Here is a 24,833-nt window from a genome sequence, read left to right as displayed (position 1 = left end):
TGGCATTGCGCTGCCGCTAAGGATTCGGCCCTTGGCAAGCCAACCCAGGAGCGAGAATCGAAACGCTCCCGCCGCTGCGAGCTCTCCGGCAGCTTCACCGACGCGCTCTGTCGCCAGGGCCGTTCGCGCTGGTTCGAGCCCGGCTCGCTCGGCCAATCGCGAGGCTCCCGACTCCGGAGAGCCAATCCGCTTCGGATAGGTGGGCGGAGGCGACGGAGCGGGTGCGCAGGGGATGCCTTGTGCGCGCTTAGATTGCTCGCTCGCTTGCCGCCGCCGCCGCCGCCTGCCCTGCCGCCGCCTCCTTGCTCCCTCCTGCGGATCTCGAAAACTTCCAGCGCACTCCGGGAAAAGGAGCATGCACGGCGGGAGGAGGCGCAGCGCGAAAGCCCAGGCCCCTGGTCCCACGCCGGATCTCCGCAGCTCTTTGCCATGAAGCACTGGCTCCCGCACCTTCAGGATCAGAGGTAAGCTTGGCCGAAGGGGTGGTCCTTTGGAGGGTTCTTCGTGCTGCGCTTTCGCCGTCCAGACGTAACACTGCTCAGGGTGCTTTGACCCGGGAGGGCAGGGAGTTTTCGGAGTCTCGTTCACCCTTTAAACACGCGCACGCCCTAAGGATTATGCGCGCGATCCTACACACGATTACTCGGAAGCAATCCGCCCTCTGTTCCAGAGGGATTTACGTCGAAGAGTTGGGCATCGCGGTGTAAATCTTACGCGGGGAGATCCGTCGCGTCAGGGTAGGCTTCGTAACGTGCGAAATTATGAATGGAATGGGATTCTGACGGGAGTGGAGTGAAATGAAATGCCAGGGGAGAGACAGAGAAGCGACGTATTGGCAAACTCTGGAGATAGGTTTTTGTTTGGGGGGTGGCGTGGCGATTATTTTGAGATTTATTCAGTGTCCCCTATACATGACAACGTTCCAGAAAATAATGGCCATATATTAGAACGTCGAGGCTCCACGATTCCGTAAAATCCCTTTGCTGTTGAAACTTTGATGTTCAACTGTGGCGACAAGGAAAGCCTCTGGCACCAGATTTCTAAAAATGAAGTTAGGATGGGGGATAGAAAGAGTAGAATGCGGGGTTGAAAAGGAAGGGGCAAAATGGTAAGGAGAGGAATCGGAGGTGCGTTACAGTTCAAGGGGAGTTGATACAGCAAACGGCAGATCCCTACTTGCCCCAAAGAGAAAGATGGGGGCAGCTGGGGTAGATTTCCGTGGGCCTTTAAAAGCAGCACATTTTCAGGCGCCAAGACAGAAAACATAAAAAAGGGAAACGAATTGCAGGCGGAGGCAAATCTCAGTAGGGAGCTGCAAACCTGGCTAGGTAATTGGGAAGACATGCATTCCCTACAGCAATATGTTGGGAGAAGGCGGGATGTCGAAATTGCATGGAGGTGGGTTAATAATCAGACTCGGTAAAGAAGGAGGTGAGTCAGATGCTGGCTGGGACAGGTGGGATTAAGTTTAGGTAACAGTGAGCAGTATGTAGGTTGTAACCCAATGGTACTGTAGGCCCCAGGCAAAATGGAAGAAGGGAAAATGTGCAAGGAAGTAATGATTACAAATGCCAAAAATGACCCTTTATTTATATAGTCCCTTTTTATTTATGTAAACAGGAGTCTATTATAATCAGAAAAACGGGGGATATATATGTTGGTATAAAACTGGTGGGGTTGCAATTATTAGTGTTTACATCTGTCCCTCTCCCTTATCATTCACATAAAAGTGATTAGGAGAGATGCCGATAATATAGATGCAAACTTCTGCAAAGTCTTTTGCGTACAATCAAAGAGTACCTGAATTTTGTTTCCTTTGCTTTGAGCATACCCACAGAAAGCAAAGGAGTGGCTAATGTAAGTCCATTGAATTCAGTAGGTCTTCTGAGGTCTACTTCTGAGTATGACTTGGATACAACCTTTCATTTCTTTTTATTTGTGAGATACAAAGCAATTATTTCAAAGTAAAATATGGCTGCAAGCTTTTTTGGAATTTGCTTGGTAGATTTATCAGTTAACACCACAGTCCCAAGTAGACACCTTTCCTTAGAAGTAGGTCCCATCGATTGCTATAGACCTTCAAGTAAGGATGCTCAAACTGCAGCCTACAGTTTGAGTTTCAGATTAAAATTCATCCCTCAGCTGATTGGTAAGGGCTGATGTGGAAGAGCAAATGACTGGGCAGGTTGTACAGATGGACCCTCTCCTTCCTTGTGCCAAGGTTAAGGGAGAATAATCAGATAACTTTCTTCCCATTTTTATCCAAAGCTATCAGACATTTTGTGCCTTGGAATGAAACCGTTATGGCCTTTCTTCTAGCAATAAGAACAACAAGCAATTGAGTCAGTTGAAATCAATGTCACTATCTTTGCTTAGACCTAGATCAACTGGAATCCTGCAGGGAACATTTTGTACCCTGGTTCAAGTGTGATGGGAAATAGCATATGAAAGACAATATTCCCTTCAAACAAGGGGTGGTAGCTTTTCGTTTTATCCAGCTGTTGAGTAACTTATATGCAGGGGAGCAAGTAGAAGGAACTTTCCTCATAAAGGCTCTGTATTTAAATGCAGTTGATTAATTGATTAAAATCCATGTGATTAATCAACTTGTAATTGCTTGGCAAACACTGCATTAAATAGATATCAAGATTCCTACCCGGGAATCAAAACATAGTTCAGATTCTTGTGGTTTAGCACATTTTTCTATGTGACTGGATATCAGCCACTTGGGTTTATTTTTGCATCAGGCAGGGATGATCAAATCAGTCACTATATCAAATGCAGTGGATTGTCACAATTTGAAAACTAGGGAGGTTATTCTCCCCGGTAACATGCTGAACCATGCTTGTTATCCTATATTATTATCATAACTGAATATACAAAGTTCAAAATAATGCACAACAATCAAATACATTCTCACAGAGTCAATGTATGCGTGTAATTTCAAATAATGTATTCCTTAGCAAAGCATGATTAAGAGATTCTGTACGCATAGGATGGGTGAATAGAGAACAAGAAACCTCGTAATCCAACCAGTTAAGCAGTTTAAGGGAGAGAGATTTCAGCAAGTGCTTAATACTCCTGTGGAAATCAATGAATTAATATCAAATTTTGGCTGGGTAATTCTCAAACTTGATAATGTATCCCAAAGATTTGCTTATCATTGTTGCTGGCATCTGGTTAATTTCTAAATTGGTTACATTGTTTTTTTGGAACATGTCCCAAAGAGGAAATAGCATTTCTGGTGAGGCCTGTATAGGGTACGTAATTATTCTTCTCTTTCCTTTTTTTAAAAACAACATTAGACATAATTACAAGAGCAGGATGGTTTCCTTTTGTTAAAACCATTGAATCCATACTTTCTTTAACTTTTCTCTTACTTCCCACGGATTTGTCAAATCATGTCTATTGGTAGGGAAATCTGCAACCCATCAATACCTTCCAGTAGTTTAATTAATTTGCCTTTCTGCTTTTTATCACAAAATACTTGTGCTGTCTAAAATGCCCATTTTATTCATATCTGCCTTTATTTTGGTGTTTATTTAATAAACACATTGGTCACTTTTCAGCAAAAACAGCTCTCTCAAAGTGACTTACAGAGAAGAAAATATGTAATTATTACTCATATCCATCAACATTACTACAAAGTTGGACTTGGTTCAAAACCAGGAGCCTGAGTTGGAATGGCTGACTGTTAAAGAATCAGATGGAAATCTTTCTATTTTATTTTTCTACGAGGACTTGCAAAGGCACAGAGAATATCTTCGTAAGAAATGCATCACTGTTTTTGCCTTAGTATTGTCTGAAAATGATACGAAACTCTTCTGGCTGGCTGCCTAAGGCAGCTATGGGTAGTCAACATGGTGCCTTCTAGATATTTGACTCTAGATCAGGCATCCCCAAACTTCAGCCCTCCAGATGTTTTGGACTACAATTCCCATCATCCCTGACCACTGGTCCTGTTAGCTAGGGATCATAGGAGTTGTAGGCCAAAACATCTGGAGGGCCGCAGTTTGGGGATGCTTGCTCTAGATGGTCCGATCAGCTCTAGCCAGCAAAGCCAATGGACAGGGAGCATGGAAGTTGTAGTGCGCCTGGAGGGTGTGGCATCAGCTATCCTTGCCTTAAGCTGTTGGAAGCCTCTCTTTTGAACTTCATTTATATTGGGGGTGGAGAAGCTGTAGTGCTGATCAGTCATCCCTGATCAGTCGCCATGGTGGCTGATGAGAGTTCAATGACATCTGGAGGACCACAGCTTCCCCATCCACGATCTAACCATATGCTTCTCTTTTAAAGTTCAACTGCAGAAAAAGCTTAGCAACAATTTCAAGTGACAGTTAAATAGAATAGCTTTATCATAGCTGTCCTGTCCTACATTTCTGATGTATTCTTTTTTTCAGGGAGGGGAGACCCTGGGTATTTGAAGCAGAACATAAGTGGCATAAAGAATTTCAGTGCAATTCTTGCTATTGAAAGCCTGCTGTTCTAAACTACTATGTTGTCTTCAGCCACAAATGACTTTCCATATGTAGACACCAGGGGGACTACCAGTGATGGCAGACTTGGGCAGCTGGCTCCAAGGATGCAGGGTGTTTCTTGGGGACACAACCAACCAACCAACCAACAGCCAGCAACTGTTACAGCCGTTTCTCATGAATCATTGCCACCCGTATTTGTCTTGTCTCAAGATGTATGGCCTCAGAAATGTTTTGTACATCCCATGTTGAGTAGGACCCCCCCCCCCCCGTTATACCCAGGACTTTTTTCCAGCCGGAACTCACCAGAACTCATTTCTGGCACCTTTCAGGTGGGCACCATTGCCATTACAAGAGAACAAGGAAGGCGTTCATGGTGAGTTCTGGCACCTCTTTTTCTATAAAAATAGCACTGGCTATGCCTGTTACATTCCAAGGTACATGACATAAAGCAATGTAACTGGTATAGCAGTACCACACAGGAGTGGTGATCGAGGGACACTACTCTGGCCACATTCATACCATGTTGTTGTTGTTGTTGTTTAGTCGTTTAGTCGTGTCCGACTCTTCGTGACCCCATGGACCATAGCACGCCAGGCACTCCTGTCTTGCACTGCCTCCCGCAGTTTGGTCAAACTCATGTTCATAGCTTCGAGAACACTGTCCGGCCATCTTGTCCTCTGCCGTCCCCTTCTCCTAGTGCCCTCAATCTTTCCCAACATCAGGGTCTTTTCCAAGGATTCTTCTCTTCTCATGAGGTGGCCAAAGTATTGGAGCCTCAGCTTCACGATCTGTCCTTCCAGTGAGCACTCAGGGCTGATTTCCTTAAGAATGGATAGGTTTGATCTTCTTGCAGTCCATGGGACTCTCAAGAGTCTCCTCCAGCACCATAATTCAAAAGCATCAATTCTTCGGCGATCAGCCTTCTTTATGGTCCATTACAACCATTTCAATACATGAATCTAGACTCAGGCATTGATGGAATAGGGTGGTCATAAAACCATTTGGGAACTTGCCCACTTGTCCTCTCCCTCTTTAAGCTGAATAATTACAATGATGTTGGCTGGTTTTCCTCAGCCTGGCACCCTCCAGATACTTTGGACTATGTACATGCCTGTTTGTTAGGATCAGTAGGTAAGGTTCTCTTTGTGTTCTCTGCTCTGAATGATGTGAGCAGTGTAGCGACCCATGAAAGGGTCATTTTGGTGGGGCCCCATTGTGGTGGTCTCCCCACTGAAGTGCACCTTGCCTCCACAACATACCCTGTTTCTCCGAAAATAAGACGTAGCCATAAAATAAGCCGTAGCAGGATTTTTAAGCAGTCAAGGAATATAAACCATCCCCGAAAATAAGACATAGTGATAGGCGCAGCAGCAATGCCGGCTGTGGCAGGAGGAGGAGGAAAAAAATAAGACATCCCCTGAAAATAAGGCATAGTGGGGGGGTTTTGAGGAAAAATAAATATAAGACGGTGTCTTATTTTTGGAGAAACACGGTATTTGCTGTGACAGGTGAGGATGTCTCTCTCCTGCCAGCCTTCTAGAGGTGAGTTCTTCTAGAAATCTTCATCCTCCATTTTAAGTAAGATGCTGCTATTATAATAGTTATGAATGAGGTGTATCCAACTTATTTTGATTCAGAGTAGATCCATTTGAATTAATGGACCCAAATGAGTAATGTCAGTAGATTTCAATGAGTCTACTCTGAGTATGTCTAACACCAGAGACAACCCTAAGCATTTTATTTGAATTTGGCTTTAATAATTGTATTCTATATTTTGTTGCTTTGTGACTGTTGTGGGAGAATGGGTGATTATATATATAAAGGTAAAGGTAAAGGGGCCCCTGACCATCAGGTCCAGTCGTGTCCGACTCTGGGGTTGTGGCACTCATCTCGCTCTATAGGCCGAGGGAGCCGGCGTTTGTCCGCAGACAGCTTCCGGGTCATGTGGCCAGCATGACAAAGCTGCTTCTGGCAAACCAGAGCAGCACACGGAAACGCCGTTTACCTTCCCGCTGTAGTGGTACCTATTTATCTACTTGCACTTTGATGTGCTTTCGAACTGCTAGGTGGGCAGGAGCTGGGACCGAGCAACGGGAGCTCACCCCGTTGCAGGGATTCGAACCACCGACCTTCTGATCAGCAAGCCCTAGACTCTGTGGTTTAACCCACAGCGCCACCTGGGTCCCTATGATTATATATTAAAAAATACCTTAATAAATAAACCTCACATTGACCAAGCTGGCTGGGGCAGATGGGTGCTGGAGTCCCACAACATCTGCAGAGCACCAGACTGGAGAAGGCTGGGGTGCATTACATGGTCTGACTTTTAACATTATGGGATTTCAACGTCATCACAATTTGGAGGTTTGTCAGCATTGTGGATTTAGTTGCAGCTGCTGTGTCTCAAGAAAGTAGGATTGCAGAATAAATCCCCCCAAAGAAATCTTCTAATCAACCCAGCAATATTGAGATTATTGTCTGAAGGAGGAAAAGTAGGCCTGGGGAAATTGAACCCATGTAAGAATTCTGCGATTTCTCCAGAATATGAGTTTTTCTCTGAAAATGTCATTACAATACTAACAGGCTTTAAAATAGTGCCAAAAACTTGAAAGCCCCTTCCTAAAGCATTGTTTCCATCTGTGAAGAGGATTTTGGAATAGGAATGGCCACACAGCTTGAAAAGGATGAATGGAGGATAATCTCCATTTTTCTGGGTGTCCAATAGAGACAGAAACCTTATAGAGAGCGCAGAAGCTGCAGCATTCAGCTCCTTGTGTTTTGAAACTCAAAACCTGCATCTCACAGTCTCTGTGTGTAGATAAAACCATACAGGGGGTTTTCTCCTGAGATTTTCTCCTCAACAGTCATTAGCAGAGTTGCTTATGATTGACTGTGAAGGATCAGTCTGTGTTTTTGGTTTTGTTCTTATAACTCAGAGGATAACAGAACATAGGAACTAGAATAAAACTATAGCAGCACTCGGTTAAAGAGTGGTGTTTTTTGTGCTTTTAAAAAGAGAATGCCTTAAATAATAAACCAGTGAAGTAGTTTGTGCCCTAGATAGGTGTTTTTCACATTTGAAATCCAGAACTTGTTTTCCACAGCTTGATTTGTAAGAATCAACCCAAAGCTTGATTCCTAAAAATCCAGGGGCTGCTTCTGCTTGACAGTTTAGCACAGGCATCCTCAAACTTCGGCCCTCCAGATGTTTTGGACTACAATTCCCATCTTCCCCGACCACTGGTCCTGTTAGCTAGGGATCATGGGAGTTGTAGGCCAAAACATCTGGCGGGCCACAGTTTGGGGATGCCTGGTTTAGCAAGACAAACTGGTCCCAGGTTGACCCAGTAGCAAATCGCCAACCAATGCAAATCTCTGAGCACAGGTCTTATATGCTGACAAGACCTCACTCCTGTCACAGGTAGGTAGCCATGTTGGTCTGATGTAGTCGAAACAAAATAAAAAAATTCCTTCCAGCAGCACCTTAAAGACCAACTAAGTTTTTTATTTTGGTATGAGCTTTCGTGTGCATGCACACTTCTTCAGATACACTGAAATAGAAGTCCCCAGATGCTCATATGTAGAGAAAGGGTGGGGAGGGGTATCACTCAGAAGGGTTGTGGAAATGGGTGATTGACTGACTGATAGCTGTTGACGACTGTAAATGACTGCAAATGGTCTTGCATGAAAAAGCAAGGGGGGAGATGTCTGAAGATCGCTTTATCATGTAAAATGAGATAAGAATCCAACGTCTCTGTTCAAACCAGGTCTTTCCATGGTTTTAAGCTTGGTGATAAGCTGCAATTCAGCAACTTCTCTTTCCAGTCTATTTCTGAAATTATTTTGTAGTAAGACAGCTACTTTGAGATCTTGTATAGAATGTCCTGGGAGATTGAAGTGTTCTCCTGTCAGCAATTGTTCTGCAGCATTCTTCACTAACTGTAGCTTCTGGATCAAGCATGAGGCTGCATTGCATGGAGCGCATTGCAGTAATGCAGTCTTGGAAGTAACCAAGTTAAACCAGCACATGAACTACTTTGGCAAGGCTTTCCCAATCCATGAATGCCTGCAGTTGCCAAACCAGATGCAGTTGGTGACAGGCAATTCCTGGATCCAGAAGAACCCCCAAACGTCAAACCTTCTCCTTCGGGGGAATCCAGAGTAGGCAATGGACCAGTTTCTCAGACACGTGAACAACTCACCCACAGTTTCATTCTTCATTATTTTTCTGCTCCTTTCCTTTCAAATATCTTGGGGTGTTTATCTTGTTGGTGTTCAAGGTGGTGGCACAAAATGTTATTGCTTTACTCAATACAGCTATGACTCAGGAAATCTTTGGAAGTATCACAGTAAATGAGAGCAGACAAACTGTGTGTTTCATCTATTGCAAACATGAATGCTTGGTGTACTGAAAACTAGTCCTTGTTGGCATGTAAACTATGCTAAATAATTTCCCTGTGTTAGCATCACATCTCTCTGCCTCTTGCCCCCCCCCTCAATACCTGACTATGAATGCTATCTGTAACTATTTGAACCAGTGAATTAAGCAGTGTGTCAGTGCTTTGTAGATTACGGATATTTAAGGCAATGTGGAAGATCGCTTTGGTTTCTCTTCTTTTATGCAAACTTGCCCAATTGTTATAACAGAAGAGATTAGAACTGTAGAAATGGTGAGTTTTAGTTTCCTGGGTATCTCATCATCATCATCATCATCGGGGATGAATGGCAGGCATCTGGGATACTTTGGGCCCGGTAATAGATGTTTAAAATATGAGCAGGCCATTTTTATTTCTTTGACTTAAATTGTATTAAATTTAGTGCAATCAACCTCAAGCTTAGTGGTTTAGGATCAGAAGTGATCCTGGCATTTCATACTTCTTGGATTCTATGTTTATAAAATGTTTGTTGGCTTGCTGGAGCTAGCCATGTGATTGAAAAGGATGACAAGATAGCATTATGAGTTGTTGACCTTTTGTGCTTTTTTGTGTAATCGCCAGTAATGATCCCTACATCTGAATATTAAGCTTGGGTTTTCTGGTGCCTGAACATCTCTGTTGAATGAAACCAGGAGCATGCCCTTGCGGAGTTAACATACTGCAGTCAAGGAATTTGTAAAAGAGATCTGCCTGGCCTTTCATGACATTTTAGCTGAACAGACTTGAATCTGCTCCTCTATCTGGCTTTGACATAAATTCATAGTAGTATCCTTAATCACTTCCCTACAAAGCCCTGTTCCAGGATTCAGTCGTTCACTAATGCAGCGTTCGAGAAATAGCATGCTGATTCTTCCGACAAGGATTAGTGCATTCTAAACATCCTGGTGAGATTTTTTGCCCCCCTCCCAATAATACTGTCATTGTGACTGTAGAGAATTTCTGGAAAATAATTCAGTCCAAAAGTATATTTTAGTCAACCTATTGCAATAATTGGTACATTTCACATCTCCCTCCGTGACATTTCATCTTTTCCTCATTCCCAAATTATGCTTTAAATTTTCACTGTGCTTTTTATGTGTATTTTTGCTTTCACCTAAGGAAAACTGCTGGAAACCATAGGTTTCCATATACTGTACAGTATGGGACTAGGCAGCTGCTGTTTAGCTTAGTACTCATTCAGAGGAGCATTGTTTTTCCAGCCATGGTATATGAGAAAATTTTCATACACATTTTGGTAGTACTATTTTTTCCGCCAAGAACTATAGTGCAAGATTAGAAGAAGTGAGATCTGAAGGATCCACATATTACTTTATGAAGTGTCGGTCAGCTTAGTTTCACTTTAAAATGCTTATCAAATTAAATCCTCAAGTATCCCAAGCAATATCTTATTCTTCCATTTATTGGCCAACACCATATGCAATTACCCCCAAAAAAACCATCCTATATACAGCTCAAAAGTTCTTTGTTTCCTCTCTGTTGAACAGTTTTAACCCTAAATGTCAGGAATGCAAAAGAGTTGCACCTTGAACTTGACCCTAAACTTTAACAAATATAATATGTTTACAATGGCAAAGAAATCAAAATAGTTTTCTAGAAATGCTAAGTTGCTGTTTGTAATGCAAAAGCAATGCATGAATTAAATTGAGTCACATCCACACCATGTGTTTAAAGCACCTAGCCTCCCCCAAAAACTCTTGGGAACTGTAATTCTTCCCCACAGAGCTACAATTCCAAACACCCTTAAACTACAGCTCCCAGGGTTTTTTGGGGGGGGGGTAGGGGGGAACCATGTGCTTTAAATGTATATTATTAATGTGAGCTCATTCTTATTTTTCCCTGGGACACAGTCAAGTAGAACAAAACAAAAAAGCAGTAACAAGGACAATGAAAACAAAGTAACTTAAATCTAGCTCATGAAGTTTAAATAGCCATATAATTGATAAACCAATGATAACATATCATCTGTTAATGAATAAACATTAAATTAAACAGTCCTTTGATAATTTCCAAGGTCCATCAACAAAAATACCAGAAAATACTTCAGATTAACAGGAAAAACAATGCATTTCCAAAACTAAATCCTGACATCAGCAACAAGTGATACCCCACCCTGCTGCTCTCTACAGCGGAAGCAGCCTTTGTAGCTGGAGTCAGTCAAGGCTCCCCTTTTCGGACCAGATCACAATAGCCCAGATAAACAGGTCTTGTGGGACTTTCAATCCGATGACACTTTGAGGGGCAGCCTTTGTAGGCCAGCCAAGCAGGGAGCAGGACTCACAGTAAAGCACCTTCAATAGCGGCTTTTGACATCCAGAACAGCCTTTTGTAGCTGGAGTCAGGCCAGGTGAAAATAAGACAGATGAGCAGGTATCCCAGGGCTCTCAATGAATTATTTCTGGCACTTTTAGGAGCAGCTTTTGCAGCTGGAGTCAGTCAAGCCCCCATCCCCTCAGACCAGGTAGAAATGGGCCAGATAAGCAAGGAGCAGGCCCCGTGGGCTCACGGGGAGATTCATTTTAAAATGTACTGTCCACTTTTCCTCTGGGCTGCATCATTTCAGGTTCCAAATGAGGGCTCACATAATTGAATGTTGCTCCCTGTAAACAGAAAAGCTTGTATGACAGGGAGCATGGTAGATTACAGTCCTGTTCACCAGCATCTAATTTTCTAGGTAGGGTTTTTTGATCTCAGTTTTCTTTGTTTACAAAGTGGGAGCTGTGTCAAGATGTTGTGATACGGAGTGTTCTTTTCAGGAATTCAGCCGCTCTTTTCCACCACCACCACCTCTTTTCTGATTTTTTTAAAATAAATATTATTGTCCCCCTACAGTTAATCAGAATTTCATGACTACTGGGCACACTCAGTACTCACTGGGTTGTTTTGAGGGTCCTCCCTCTAGGATTTCTCTTCTAGAATTTTTTTTGTACCACTACAAAACTTGGCATTCATACAGTCCTGCTGAGCTCTCTGTTGCGTGTGCGGGCGTAGCAGTGTTTTGAATGTGTATGCAATGGTGCTCACCCTCTGAACATCAGAAACAGAGCACATTATTTAGAGAGCTAATATCCAACTTTTTAAGTATATAGAATCCTTAAAGTAGCTGACCAATAAAAATAGGTAAATAGTCATAAACAGTATTTATCTTAAGGGTCAATAGGCAAAAGCTTGTGAAGCAGTACTGTAACTCCATTATTCTAGCCAATCATGGAGACTGTTCTGCTTTTAATGGGTTTCTAACGTTGGGTTAGAATCCCCTTCCTTTTTCATCAGTGATACAGTGGTACCTTGGTTTACGAACTTAATCTGTTCCGGAAGTCCAAAGTGTTCTTAAACCAAGGTGTGCTTTCCCATAGCCGCGGGGGACTCAATTTACAAATGGAACACAATCAACAGGGAGCGGAACATGTTCTGCTTCCAAGGCAAATTTCACAAACCAAAGCACCTACTTCCGGGTTTGCAGCGTTCTTAATCCAAGTTGTTCATAAACTAAGCTGTTCTTAAACCAAGGTACCACTGTACTAAGAATGGTGTTTGAATTTCCTCTTTTATATTCTGAATTGGGGGCAACCCATAATTGATGAATATTTACATTAGATTTTGTAATCTTCCATTTTCCATTTTGTGTTAATGACGTTCAGAAGCAGTTCAGAGTTTTTTTGGGTTTCTTAAATGGTTCTGGCAACATCATATATGAGAAAGCTGTTGGTTAGCAATCTTACTGGGTGCTGTTGGACTTGATGGTTGCCTCTTGGCTGACCTTATTTTTTTAGTGCTAATGTGACATTAAAATTAGATTGGAGAGATATTGCCATCCTGAAGCAATTTGATGGGACATTAGAGTAATTTCTGAATAAATAATCAGCACCATGCTATAATCTGGTTACACAGTAGGTCTGTTCTTTTCAAAAGTGGAAGATATTTTCTCCTCGGTTTAAAATTTAGAGGCAGAGAATCATTATTGCCAAGTACATGAGATAGCAAATAGAAAAAGTCATAAACCCATGTTGCCCCCTGTATTCATTGCTACTGGCAGCATACTTTTGAGAAGAGTCTTAGAGAACAGGAGTTTTCAAGGTCAGTGACAGTGGTCATCCCGCAGTTTTGAAGCAACTGATCAAATATTTTTAAATGTAAACCAATCTTCATAACCCTGAGCATTAAATGTAGCACTCATGGGACACTATTGTCTTTTGATATGTGGTTCTAGAAACTGGAGGGAAGGGTTATAAAAGGGGTGAACATCTGCTTAGATTCTCCTCATCCCTGATGGTAAGAGGGACATTTGCAAGAATTCTCTCCCCATCCTGTCCCCATTATACCTTTCACGCAAATACACCATCAGCATTTTCTACATTGGGACATCAGAGAAAACTGGGAGGAGACAATGCAAGAGGCACAGAGTGCAAATTAAGAGACACAAGTCTCTGGAATTCTGCCGTAAGGAGAAATCCTGCAAGCAAGCAGCATTTAATGCCTCCCAGTCTGACATAGAGGCTGACTTTAGGGACGTTTTTAATGTTTAACAGACCATTGTATTTTAATATTTTGTTTGGAAGCCGCCCAGAGTGGCTGGGGAATAAATAATAAATTATTTTTATTATTCTTATTATTAATATTATTATCATTTATTATCTATTGCCATACAAGTTCAAATGAAGCAAATGGGCTGCTTGCCTGAGTGATTCACACTGGAGCCTGAGAGAAAATCACAGCCTATAGGAATTTATAACCTGCAGTCCTAGGTGAGTCATCACATAGACCAGTAGAAATCAGACCTGACACCTTCAGTTTCTAGATCTGACAAGAGGATAGCCCAGGGGTCCCCAAACTAAGGCCCGGGGGCCGGATGCGGCCCAATTGCCTTCTCAATCCGGCCCGCGGACAGTCCAGGAATCAGCATGTTTTTACATGAGTAGAATGTGTCCTTTTATTTAAAATGCATTTCTGGGTTATTTGTGGGGCCTGCCTGGTATTTCTACATGAGTAGAATGTAGTCCCTTTATTTAAAATGCATCTCTGGGTTATTTGTGGGGCATAGGAATTAGTTCATTTCCCCCAAAAAATATAGTCCAGCCCCCCACAAGGTCTGAGGGACAGTGGACCGGCCCCCTGCTGAAAAAGTTTGCTGACCCCTGGGATAGCCTATTTCCTCCATCCAATTAAATGGGTGGCAGGGTGAGCTTGCCCCTAATTTTCTGCTGTAAGTCTTCATGTTCTTTGTGATTCTCAGCATCTCATTTGGGCTGCTGATTTTGTTTTTAATAATGTACCACCATGCTTGTTAGCATGTAAGGAGTGTGGTGGAGTCTCCTTCTTTGGAGGTCTTTAAGCAGAGACTTGACAGCCATATGTCAAGCCATATTTGATGGTGTTTCCTGCTTGGCAGGGGGTTGGACTGGATGGCCCTTGTGGTCTCTTCCAACTATGATTCTATGTCTTGGTGGCATGCACACCCATATGTTATTACTAAGTAACTCATTGGCTGGTGTTGGTTGCTTGTTTACTGCCACTGTGTTTGGCACACACAAACCGGAAAAGCACTGGTGTTGGGAAAAGAAAAGAAAGGATCAGCAGATCATTTGGAAAGTATGATGTGGCATACAGGTTGCTTATTAAACACTTAGAAATGTGAATACTTGGGCAAAACTAACACAGAGCAAAGCAACACTCAAAACATAATGTTTGTCACTGCATGTTTCTTAATGCAGCCAGTACCATGCTTGTTGGTAGGAGTCAATTTTTGCCTAATAAACAATCCAAATGATTAGGGCATGGTTAATTTAACTACCCATCTAAAAACTCTTCCTACCGAAGATTCATGCAGAACGGTTGTCTGGGAAATTTTCTATTTTGGTTGTAGCCAGAAACATAGAAACAGCTCAAAGTTAGCCTATCACACTGAATTGTTCCTGTTTGATTGGTAATCAAAATTTCATGAAAGCTCCATTTGAACCAAAGCCCTGAGTTTCCAAGAGCTCAGTGCCTCTTGAACTGCATAAACTGGAGGAAAATGAAGGTGGATCTCTGCTTGTTCTGTGGATAATGGCTCAGCACAGATCCTTAGTCCTCTTCTCCATTAATGCTCTCTATCTCCCATCCCCAAATGACTATCAGATTTGATGAGCTGGAGAAAAGAAAGGATTGGACGTTCCAGTCCTTCCGGTCCCCATTCCTCTTAATGTCCACCTTCACTGCCCATCTTTTCACCCATAAGTGAAACCAGACAAAGTCAATACTCCATCATGAAACTTCTGAATTAAGACCGATCAGATGTTCAATTCTGTCACCTGTAGCCTGAATCAAAATAATGGGTTTTATCCTTTGATGTGTTAATCAGCTGGCCATTGTCGGCGTGTTTGTATCTGACTGCTTCGTGAATGGTCTCTATTATTAGTTTACATACCTTTAAGCTTGAATGTAATTAACACAGTCTTGTATTCTTTGCATTTCATTCTCCTCTGACGTCACTGTTTCCATTCCTCAAACCCCACACCCATGTCGGCGATACTTCATGCCAGAATGAATTTGTTAAGTCTTTGATATGTCGTGAGACTCTTGGTGGTTTTTACTGAGAACTAATGGAGCCTGCATCTGAATTGCCCTAATTTGGATTCAGTTTTTCCCTAAGTTTAGTGCAGAGGCAGCCAATATGGTGTCTCACATTGGGCTACAAATCCTGTTGGCCATGTTGACTGGGGCTGCTGGAAGATGTAGTTCATCAACATCAAGAGGGCACTTCATTGACTACTCCTTGTCTAGCCAGTGTTGTAATGTTAGAAGACCCATCTTTTGCCTAGGATCTTAAACAGGTGTTTGAGAATTTACCACATGTTCATAATTTGAGTTTCTGTGATGCCGAATTTACCTTAACTTGGTGCAGAATTACAAAAGTGTTATACCAAGTTCTGAAAGTCCTGCTTCGTAGTTGGATTACTGGCAACCTCAAAAGGTATTATGTACTCTCCATTAGTATTTCAGAGTGGCATGTTAATACTCTAATATCCCAACGTAGAGTGCAGGACAAAGCAGGCCTCTGTCATAGAATTCGCAGTCGAAACAATCGTTTTGGGTGCCTTTTTTTAACAAAAGCCAACAGCGCTGCAAGTAGACTATTTAAAGGGGATAAGAAATTCTCCCATCTCTTCCACAAAGCAGGATGGTCCAGTACCAACCTTTCCCAGATCTTTCTAATCCATTGTGCCAGAAAAAGAAAAGAGGCGCATGACAGATCTCTCCGGGTGAATGTTTCATTCGCTTCAGCACTGTGAGGAAGAGAACACCCACACAGCCCTTCCTGGTTATACAGCATAATAAAAGCCCAAATATTATTTTACTTGTATTTAATTTAACTAGAACACCAAGTCCAAATATTCTTTGAATTTTACAATGTTTGTAAAAGGTAGTAATAAAACAGAATCTGTTGTTAGGCTTTAATCACTGCCACCCCTCTCTGTGTGGATGTGGGTGTGAATAATCCTTCAATTTCTTATAATAAAGGAGCCATTGTTTGAGTGACAGGAATGATGAGGATGAGGATGATGATTATTATTATTAAATGTTTGGTTGTAACACTTACAGTAAAAAGGTAAAGTAAAGGTACCCGTGACCATTACGTCCAGTCGCGGATGACTCTGGGGTTGCGGCGCTCATCTCACTTTACTGGCCAAGGGAGCCAGCATTTATCCACAGACAGTTTTTCCGGGTCATGTGGCCAGCATGACTAAGCCGCTTCTGGCGAAACCAGAGCAGTGCACGGAAACGTCATTTACCTTCCTGCCAGAGTGGTACCTATTTATCTACTTGCACTTTCACGTGTTTTCGAACTGCTAGGTTGGCAGGAGCTGGGACCGAGCAACGGGAGCTCACCCCGTCGCAGGGATTCAAACCGCCAACCTTCCGATCAGCAAGCCCTAGGCTCTGTGGTTTAGACCACAGTGCCACCCGCGTCCCAACACTTACAGTATTTGTTCTAAAAGTCCCATAATAAGAGAATTGTTTGCTGCAGGTGGGTTTGCATCCATATCATTTTATTAAAAAAGGAAGAACTCCTGATGCGCATTTGGGTCATCTAGTTCTTTCCAACAACACAGTGAAAATAAGCCATAATATTCCTGATTCTTTTACAATACAACTAAAAAAATGTCTTTGATCAGGAGGGGGAGAGAGTATCCTAGCAAGAGACCTTTCTATCCTATTTCATAAAATTGATACCCTGCTGGATTATAGAAAACCTCAAAGTTGTTTACAAAAAGATAAAACAATAAAATCTAGTGAGTCTTCTGTGAGTCTAACAACTAAAATTGCCATTTTTTTATTTTCTCCCCCTCCCACTTATTTCATATTAGGGCACAGAAGAAATCACCCTTATATTTAGACCAAACACATTTTTCTTTATTACCCATGTAGAAAATTCAAAACACATGGGGAAGCAATATATATTTGTTGTTATTTCCCATTTGAAGGAGATTTGAAATGGGGAAAATACAGAATTTTGGAGTTTGGGGAAAAATGTACAAATGTAAGACTGGCATTTTGATCCTTTCTTAAAATGTCCCCAAGCTCTATTGGATTTGAACATTTTAATTAGAAGTACATTTCTGATTGTTTATTTTGCTAAAAAAGTCAACATTATTTCAAATTATTTAAAAGCAATTCCCAAGAACACAAGCATTTCAATTGTTGTGGCTTCCAGTGTCAAGATTATGAACATTAAAAGAATGTAATTTGAACAAATATAGTTGTATTTTTTTAATAATAATTTTATTGATTTTAATATAAACAAAACAAGACAAAACATAATATATATACTCCATCCTTCTTCCCTCCCTCCAAATAGAGTTGAAATATAGTTGAAATGAAGAGGGAAGCTTGGATTTTTACTATAACATAACTTTTGTTAGTGGGAAGCCATGCAAACTATGAACAGAAAAGTTTCCAAACCAGAGCTTCAACTGCTGCCATTTTTTAGACTTGTTTTCACTGAATTTGGTACTGCTTTTTCATAAACTCTCTACGGTCATGGGCTGTATGCTCCTGGATACCAGTCTGTGGGAAGCGGTGGCAGGAGATGGATATTGCACTCATGTCCTACTTGAGGGGAATGATTATGTTCTTAATCTTGTTTTGGGTTCTGAGGACCTCTTGAGAATCTGCAGGCTTTGGGCTGAACTGATGTGATATTGATTGCGTGGATGCAATAGTGTGCCTGTTTGTTTGTTTTTGCAGTGGTTTTATGTGCCTCCCTTCAACTGCACAGAGACTTCACTTGAATATCTTCCTTCCGTGTTAGACAAGGGGGATATAGGGGGGAAAGGCACAGTCATTCTTTTTATCAAGTGAGTACCACTCGTGGCGATTGAACTTTGCTATGCACCTGTAATGTGGAAACAGTAGTGACCCATGTCACAGGATAGTCTTGACTTGAGGATAAGCCCATGAGAATTATAAATACAGCTGAAACATACTAGATACAGAATGAAACTTAGAGTGGTGAATGGCACTATTTAGCGGGAAGAAACTCCAATTAAAATACTTGTTGTTGCATATTTTTACATGGCTGTTTATTTGTATACATTTTAGAATTTTTATATATGCATGTTTTATGATCACCAAACTTTTATTAGGCATTACAAGTACTGTATAGGCAAAATAGTAAAAGTGGACTGAAACTTCAGTAAAAAAACTTGATTATGCTGGAATTGGTCATTGGAACCCGAATGATCTGGCACAAGTGGATCAGCAAGTTTTGGGCACTCAAAGTTAGTTTGTTACAGTAAAAGAATGCTATTTGCAAATGTATATTGTCTGGTTCAGAATTTCCACAAGGTGCAGAGTAACAGTGTTACCTAATCAGGAGGTATCTTCTGCTTATGATGCAAGTTGCTAGGCAATGGAGACGAAGAAGAAATAACCAGGCTGTTCTGTGTTGGTGCTTCATAATAATAAGTCACTTAGCAGTGCAGGCATATTTAAGGGAGCCCAAGCCTTCTAAAAACACACATTTTTTCTTATACTGTAAGCTCACATTATCATTCACTTTTTGCTATCTTGTAAAGGTAGTTTTAAATTCCGATTTGCTCCTTCACCCTACTCCCCCAAAAGTGACCCTAATACCACGAAACAAAGACTGCCTGTGTTTGTAGAAGCATATAAAGCAGACAATACCAGACAATAGCAGCAAAACATGCCAAGTACGTGCAGACTAACTGCATGGGGAGGGCAGCAATATGATCATATATTTCAACCTACAAAAAGCACTTCCACAAGAACTGGGCTTTACGTAGCTGTAGAATCGTTTGAACATGCTTGCCCAGAGTAGGCATTAGTGCAGTTCTAACACTGGATCTCCTGGGACGCTAGCATTGCCAGCTAGGATGCCAGCATTTCATCCAGGTCACCCATATGGGAAACCAATTCAAATATGCCTACAGGTAGGGATGAAATGAAAAGATCTGCCAATTCTATTTCTTTCCGTTTCTCATTTTTCCCAGTCTTAAATCTGGTTCTCCACATTTACAAACTTTCATTTTAATATTCGTCATGAAAATTATTCACCATTTTAGTGAAATGTTCTACTAATGAATATATTTTTGTATGCACACATTGATGTACACATTTTGCAAGCAATTTCTCCTAATACATTTCAGCTAAATATTACTTTTTTAATGCACACATTCACCTAGTGCATGCATTTTTTTAAAAAAAAGAGTGAGGAACAGCATCGCAAAATTCAGATTAGTGTGAATTTTAAGGAATGGCTCTGTTTCTGTTCTCATATTGGATTGGAAAGTGCAAATCTGGTGAATGCAGCTTCCCATGTGAACTGAATTGAATTTCTCTCCATCCCTACCCATATGCTTCTTCTCAGGAGCATATGAATAAGCCTTCATATGTTTGGCATCTTGGCTATTCCTGTTCAATCAAGTACATATCCGTGTCTATTTGGGGCCATCCCCTGAAATAAAAGGTATAAAAGGATCTCAGGAAAGAGCATTGTGTTGCATAAAACACTGTGGTAGTGCACACTATTATTTGTATACAAAATATTTATCCTAGTAACCTGTTTTACTTCTTTCCAAGATGTCATTTTGATTCATCCATGCACCAGTGGCTGGAAGAAAAACCGCACATTGACCCAGTCAGATGTTCGGCACCAGGCTTTTAGCCTCGAGACATGGTGTGCCCAGTTCTGCATTTGAGAAAACCCATAGAGTTTGAAAAAGAAATACAAAATGACACGGTGTGTAATGCTAGGCTTTGCAAAGAGATGGGCAGTCTAACTGGAGAGTAATGTAAATTGGCAGGTACCAAGTTTAGAAACTACAGTATTTTGATTCATAAAAATTAGCTCCATGCCCTAAAATTGGTTCAGGAAAGCTATGGGATAGCTCACTCGTGTAAGGAAACGATAGCTACACAGACTCCTGTCTCCCTCCCACCCTATGCTTTCTGGTGACAACCATGCCACTCTGAGACGTTGGGTGATTTGTAGAGATTAATATTCTTTCTCTTTCTCTTGACAGCGACTGGCGCAAAGCTAACTACATGTATAAAGTGTGGCAAGGAGCACTGGGAGACGGCTAAAACACAGTCATGTCTTTGGTTTGGCACACCATTTCAGCTCTTCACGTGAACTACAAGAAACTGATATGCCTCTTGGTCGTTGCCATAAGTTTGTGCCGCAGTGCCTCTGCGATGTGTCCTGCCGCTTGCATTTGTGCCAGCGACATTGTGAGCTGCACCAGCAAGAACCTCTCGAGAGTGCCCACAACCCTCTTCAAGCACACGAAAAGATTGGACCTCAGTCACAACCGAATTGGGATTTTGGATCACGACTGGATGCCAGTGTTGCTTGATAAACTGGCCACCCTCATTGTCAGCCATAACGGCATCACGAGTATCTCCCCAGGAAGCTTTTCCGCGACTCCCAATATCAAGTACCTCGACTTGTCGTCCAACAGCTTGAGGTCCCTTGGCAGTCCTGTCTTCCAGGAACTGAGAGCTCTGGAGATTTTGTTGCTGTATAACAATCACATTGCCCATATTGATTCTGCTGCTTTTGGGGGAATACCCAAATTGCAGAAGCTCTATTTGAGTTACAATTCTCTCTCCCAGTTCCCAATCGACTTGTACATTGGGAAACGTAAACTCTCCGAACTTGTGCTATTAGACATTTCTTACAACCAAATCCAGTCGATACCCATTCACTACATGAGCTTAGTACCAGCCAGACATCTTAGTGGGATTTATCTTCACGGGAACCCCTTTTACTGTGACTGCACACTTTACTCCATGCTAAGCTTCTGGTATCTTAGACACTTCAGCTCGGTGGAGGATTTCAAGGCTGAGTATACATGTGTGTTGCGGTCAGGCTCCAAAACGAATAAACTGCCCTTATTGCACGACAACTACTTGAATTGCTCGGAAAGCACCATCAATGGCTCTTTCCATGCGTTTGGCTTTATTCAGGAAGCCCAACTTGGGGAGAGGCTGATCATACCTTGCGACACTAAAATCAGCGACGCAGGCACCCACTTCGTTTGGATCAGCCCAGACAATCAGTTTTTGGAGCCCAGCAAAGATATTGAACACTTCAGAGTATTTCTCAATGGGAGTCTGGAAATCGACGAGGTCCAGTATGAGGATGCTGGACTTTATTCCTGCATTGCAATAAACAGGAAAAGACTGTTGAATGAGACAATCGAGGTGAAGATCAACGTGAGCAATGTCACCGTGGACCGGTCTCACTCTCACGAAACCTTCAACACGGCTTTCACCACCCTTGCCGCTTGTGTAGCCAGCATTATCTTGGTCCTCCTTTACCTCTACCTGACGCCGTGCCCTTGTCGGTGCAGGTCCAAGAGAAGGAAAAGGCAGCCGAGCCAAAGTAACCCTCATGCCTCCATATTGACCTCGAATCCTCCCCTGGACCTTCCAGCTGATGAGAAAAAAGCCAGCAGTGGCAAGAGGGTGGTGTTCCTTGAGCCCGTGAAGGAGCCAAAGCTGGGACAGAATGGGAAAGTAAGGATGTTTCCTGGTGAGAACATCATTGCAGAAAGTATCCTAAAAACTCCCCGAACGAAATCGGACTCCGATTCCATGAACTCGGTGTTTTCGGACACGCCTTTCATGCCGTCCTCTTAGCTTCCTGCCTGCATTCGCATTGTATGGCTAACTCTTTCAACAGCTAGCTGTCCTGCCTCTAGCCAATCTTAAAAGAATAGGGGAAACTCTTTCAAAGCAAAAGAAATTATGAGGTCGTTCTGATAGGTGGTGGTTACATGCCCTTCATTCTGTAAACCTGGACCAGTGCTGGGGAGGAACACTTTGCTAGATGGCTTTTGCAGCTCCCTGCTTTGAAGTGGCCACATCATGACAGATGCCACTGCTGTTTCAATTTCTGTGCTTATGGGCATGTGAGTGCCGTTCAATGAGTGGCATTTGTGCACTGCTCCCATTCACTTCAGTGAAGCTTGTATTGGAGAGCTTCCCAGCAGATTAGATCCTTGGCTGTGTACCTGTATAGAATTTGTGTAATTGTAATTGTCAGGGATCAGAACCACAATCAATATGGCTCCTAGAGCTGAGCTTAGATAGGGAAAGAGAGAAATAGCCATTTACTAAACTTCTGGTTTCTGCCTTTAGGCACTGAGCACATAACAGAAACAAAGGAAGTGATACAACAGAAATATTTCAAAATGGGCTTTTGCATAAATTATGACCTAAGCTTTGTGATTTTGGGGGGAGGAGTGGTGTCATCTCCTTCTGAATACTAGAGATTCAATAGCCAGTAACCGAATGTATGATTACGTGGTATAAATAAACTTTCACTATATGAAAACTTTGACAGAAAACACTTGTTCAAAGTTACGATCTAGAAACCACTTGAGCCTTTAATGCTTTTTTTCTGAAAAGGTACAGCACTTTGCTCCTGTTAAGAAATCGGAGCCATAGCGATATTCAACAGGTAAAGTTTCCCCACCAGTGCACAGAGACGGGAGAAGCTGCACCTTTGGAATATCTGGGTTCCTCACCATTCTTAAAGAGACAGGAGCTATGTTGCTTCTGGAATGTGGCCACTTCAGTCTACCTACTTATTCTTGCGTATGTGGTGTGTGGCTTGAGGACAGAATATCTTAGGAGAGGAAAGCAGAGGATTAGTTTGGAAGTAAAGGAACCAGGGTTTGTGCAATTTCATGTTTTGTATATGAGCTACTGCACTTTGAACACTTTTGCTGACTTAATGAGAGCCATAATGGAAACCACCAATCCCAAATTGAATCCTGGAGCAGCCAGGCCTTCTCATTATCAGCGATGAAATGGCTGGCATGTCCGGACATTGCCTTCTACAGCTGACGGGGGAACCTGGTTGCATCCAGCTTCCCGGATTGCAGCCTTACTTGGAAGAATCGGAGTAATTCGGCAGGTTTTTCGGAACATATTAATGTACCAATTTACAGGCATATAAATGACGATGTATCAATTTACAGGCATATAAATGACGATGTAATGAAATTTGCATTTCGTGGTTTGATATAGAAAGCGTCAATTAAGTACTTATTTCTAGGCTTATCAGTTTTGAGAATTTTCCATTCCTAGCAGAAGAACTAGAATTTTGTAGGATTAGGCCTTTATAGTGATTTCCATCTGCTTTAGTATGGGGTTTTTTTGTTATAAAATAGACTACCAAAAAAAAAAAAACCTGTGTTGTTTCTAGAAAACAAAAGACTCCAGTATTCTTAGTGTTGTTTGTACTATTTGCACTCTGATCAAGTAGGTATACTTTGCTGCAACAGCACATGGAATAGCTTGTTCAGCCAAGGCTTCAGTAGCATCGTGTCCTTGGGAACTGGGAGAAGCCAGCCTTTGTGTTTTGCTTGCCAGTTGCAATCATCTTATGAAGGTTGCTGTCAAATATTTCTCATGTATGGTTCTGCATGGCAATTGAAATGCCTTTGGATGAGTTTTCACCACTCCTCCCCCACTTCTCAACTGAGCCAAGGAGCAGCTTTATATCACACCCCTAAGTTATGTTTGATGTCTGGTGTCTGGCTGGCATAAAGTTTCACTAACCCTGTGATGCTCTGTGCATAAAGTAGTGTCCTGGTATCCTGGATCTGATCCATTCCAATAGCTATGTTTCACTGATGGCAGTGGTTGTTTAGTTCAAGTCTTGGAAGGACTCGCATAAGAGTTCGTAAGATCAACCGTAGGGCTGGGTAATACCCGGTTTTCAACTTTGTGGTATATCACCAGCTACGCATTGCGATATGCCAATATATCACAGTGTCTGAAATAAGGATGGAGCTATGTAGAGGCATTGGCTGGCTTCGCAGTTTCCCCCCGCATTGTGATTTTTGCATAGCGCTCACACACACATCATGATTCGCAATATATTGCCAGGTCAAAAATTATGAAACTGATATCACAATATGGACTTCAAACCAGTTTTGGATGATATATTGATATCTCGCCCAGCCCTAAGCAAGGGTATCCTGTCTATACCCAAGCAATGTAGCTTTCCACTCTCTTTACTCAGCTTACACAATTCCTGATTTCCTTGCTTCACTTCTCTCTCAGTACATGGGGCTGAGAGTGGTTCACCTCCCACAGGGCTCATTCTGGTGAATATAACTAAGGACTACTTGTGCAGCATGGGAGCTTATAAATCTAAAGTAAATACATATAATTCTAAACATCCCGTTTCCTCAACATTCCCCATGACCTTCACCTAATTCTTTGATTCAGCATCAAAGTATGTTGAAATAACCCTTTTGACTAGCTGCTGTCTCTTATTTGGTGAATAATCAAGGGATTAAACTGGTGCCAAAGGAAACTTTTACTGTCTTGGCCATAGAGATTTAAATAACATTTGAGGATCAGGCTAGACCTAAAAAGTTTGTTGTTCAATGCAGTGGAC

General features: G+C 42.0%; 1 protein-coding gene across 1 annotated transcript; it reads left to right on the top strand.

Annotated features, from left to right (window-relative positions):
- The first annotated feature begins 283 nt into the window (after positions 1–283).
- AMIGO2 (adhesion molecule with Ig like domain 2) lies at positions 284–23,661 on the top strand. Its single transcript, XM_035128480.2, has 2 exons — positions 284–464; positions 20,437–23,661. The coding sequence occupies exon 2, from the start codon at positions 20,507–20,509 to the stop codon at positions 22,055–22,057; it is 1,551 nt and encodes a 516-aa protein (XP_034984371.2). The 5' UTR covers positions 284–464; positions 20,437–20,506; the 3' UTR covers positions 22,058–23,661.
- The last annotated feature ends 1,172 nt before the right edge of the window (positions 23,662–24,833 follow it).

This window comes from Zootoca vivipara, chromosome 10 (assembly GCF_963506605.1).
Source record: "Zootoca vivipara chromosome 10, rZooViv1.1, whole genome shotgun sequence".
Lineage (NCBI taxonomy): Eukaryota > Metazoa > Chordata > Lepidosauria > Squamata > Lacertidae > Zootoca > Zootoca vivipara.
The sequence above is the reverse complement of the archived record's forward strand: the minus strand, read 5'-3'. Positions and strand labels throughout refer to the sequence as shown.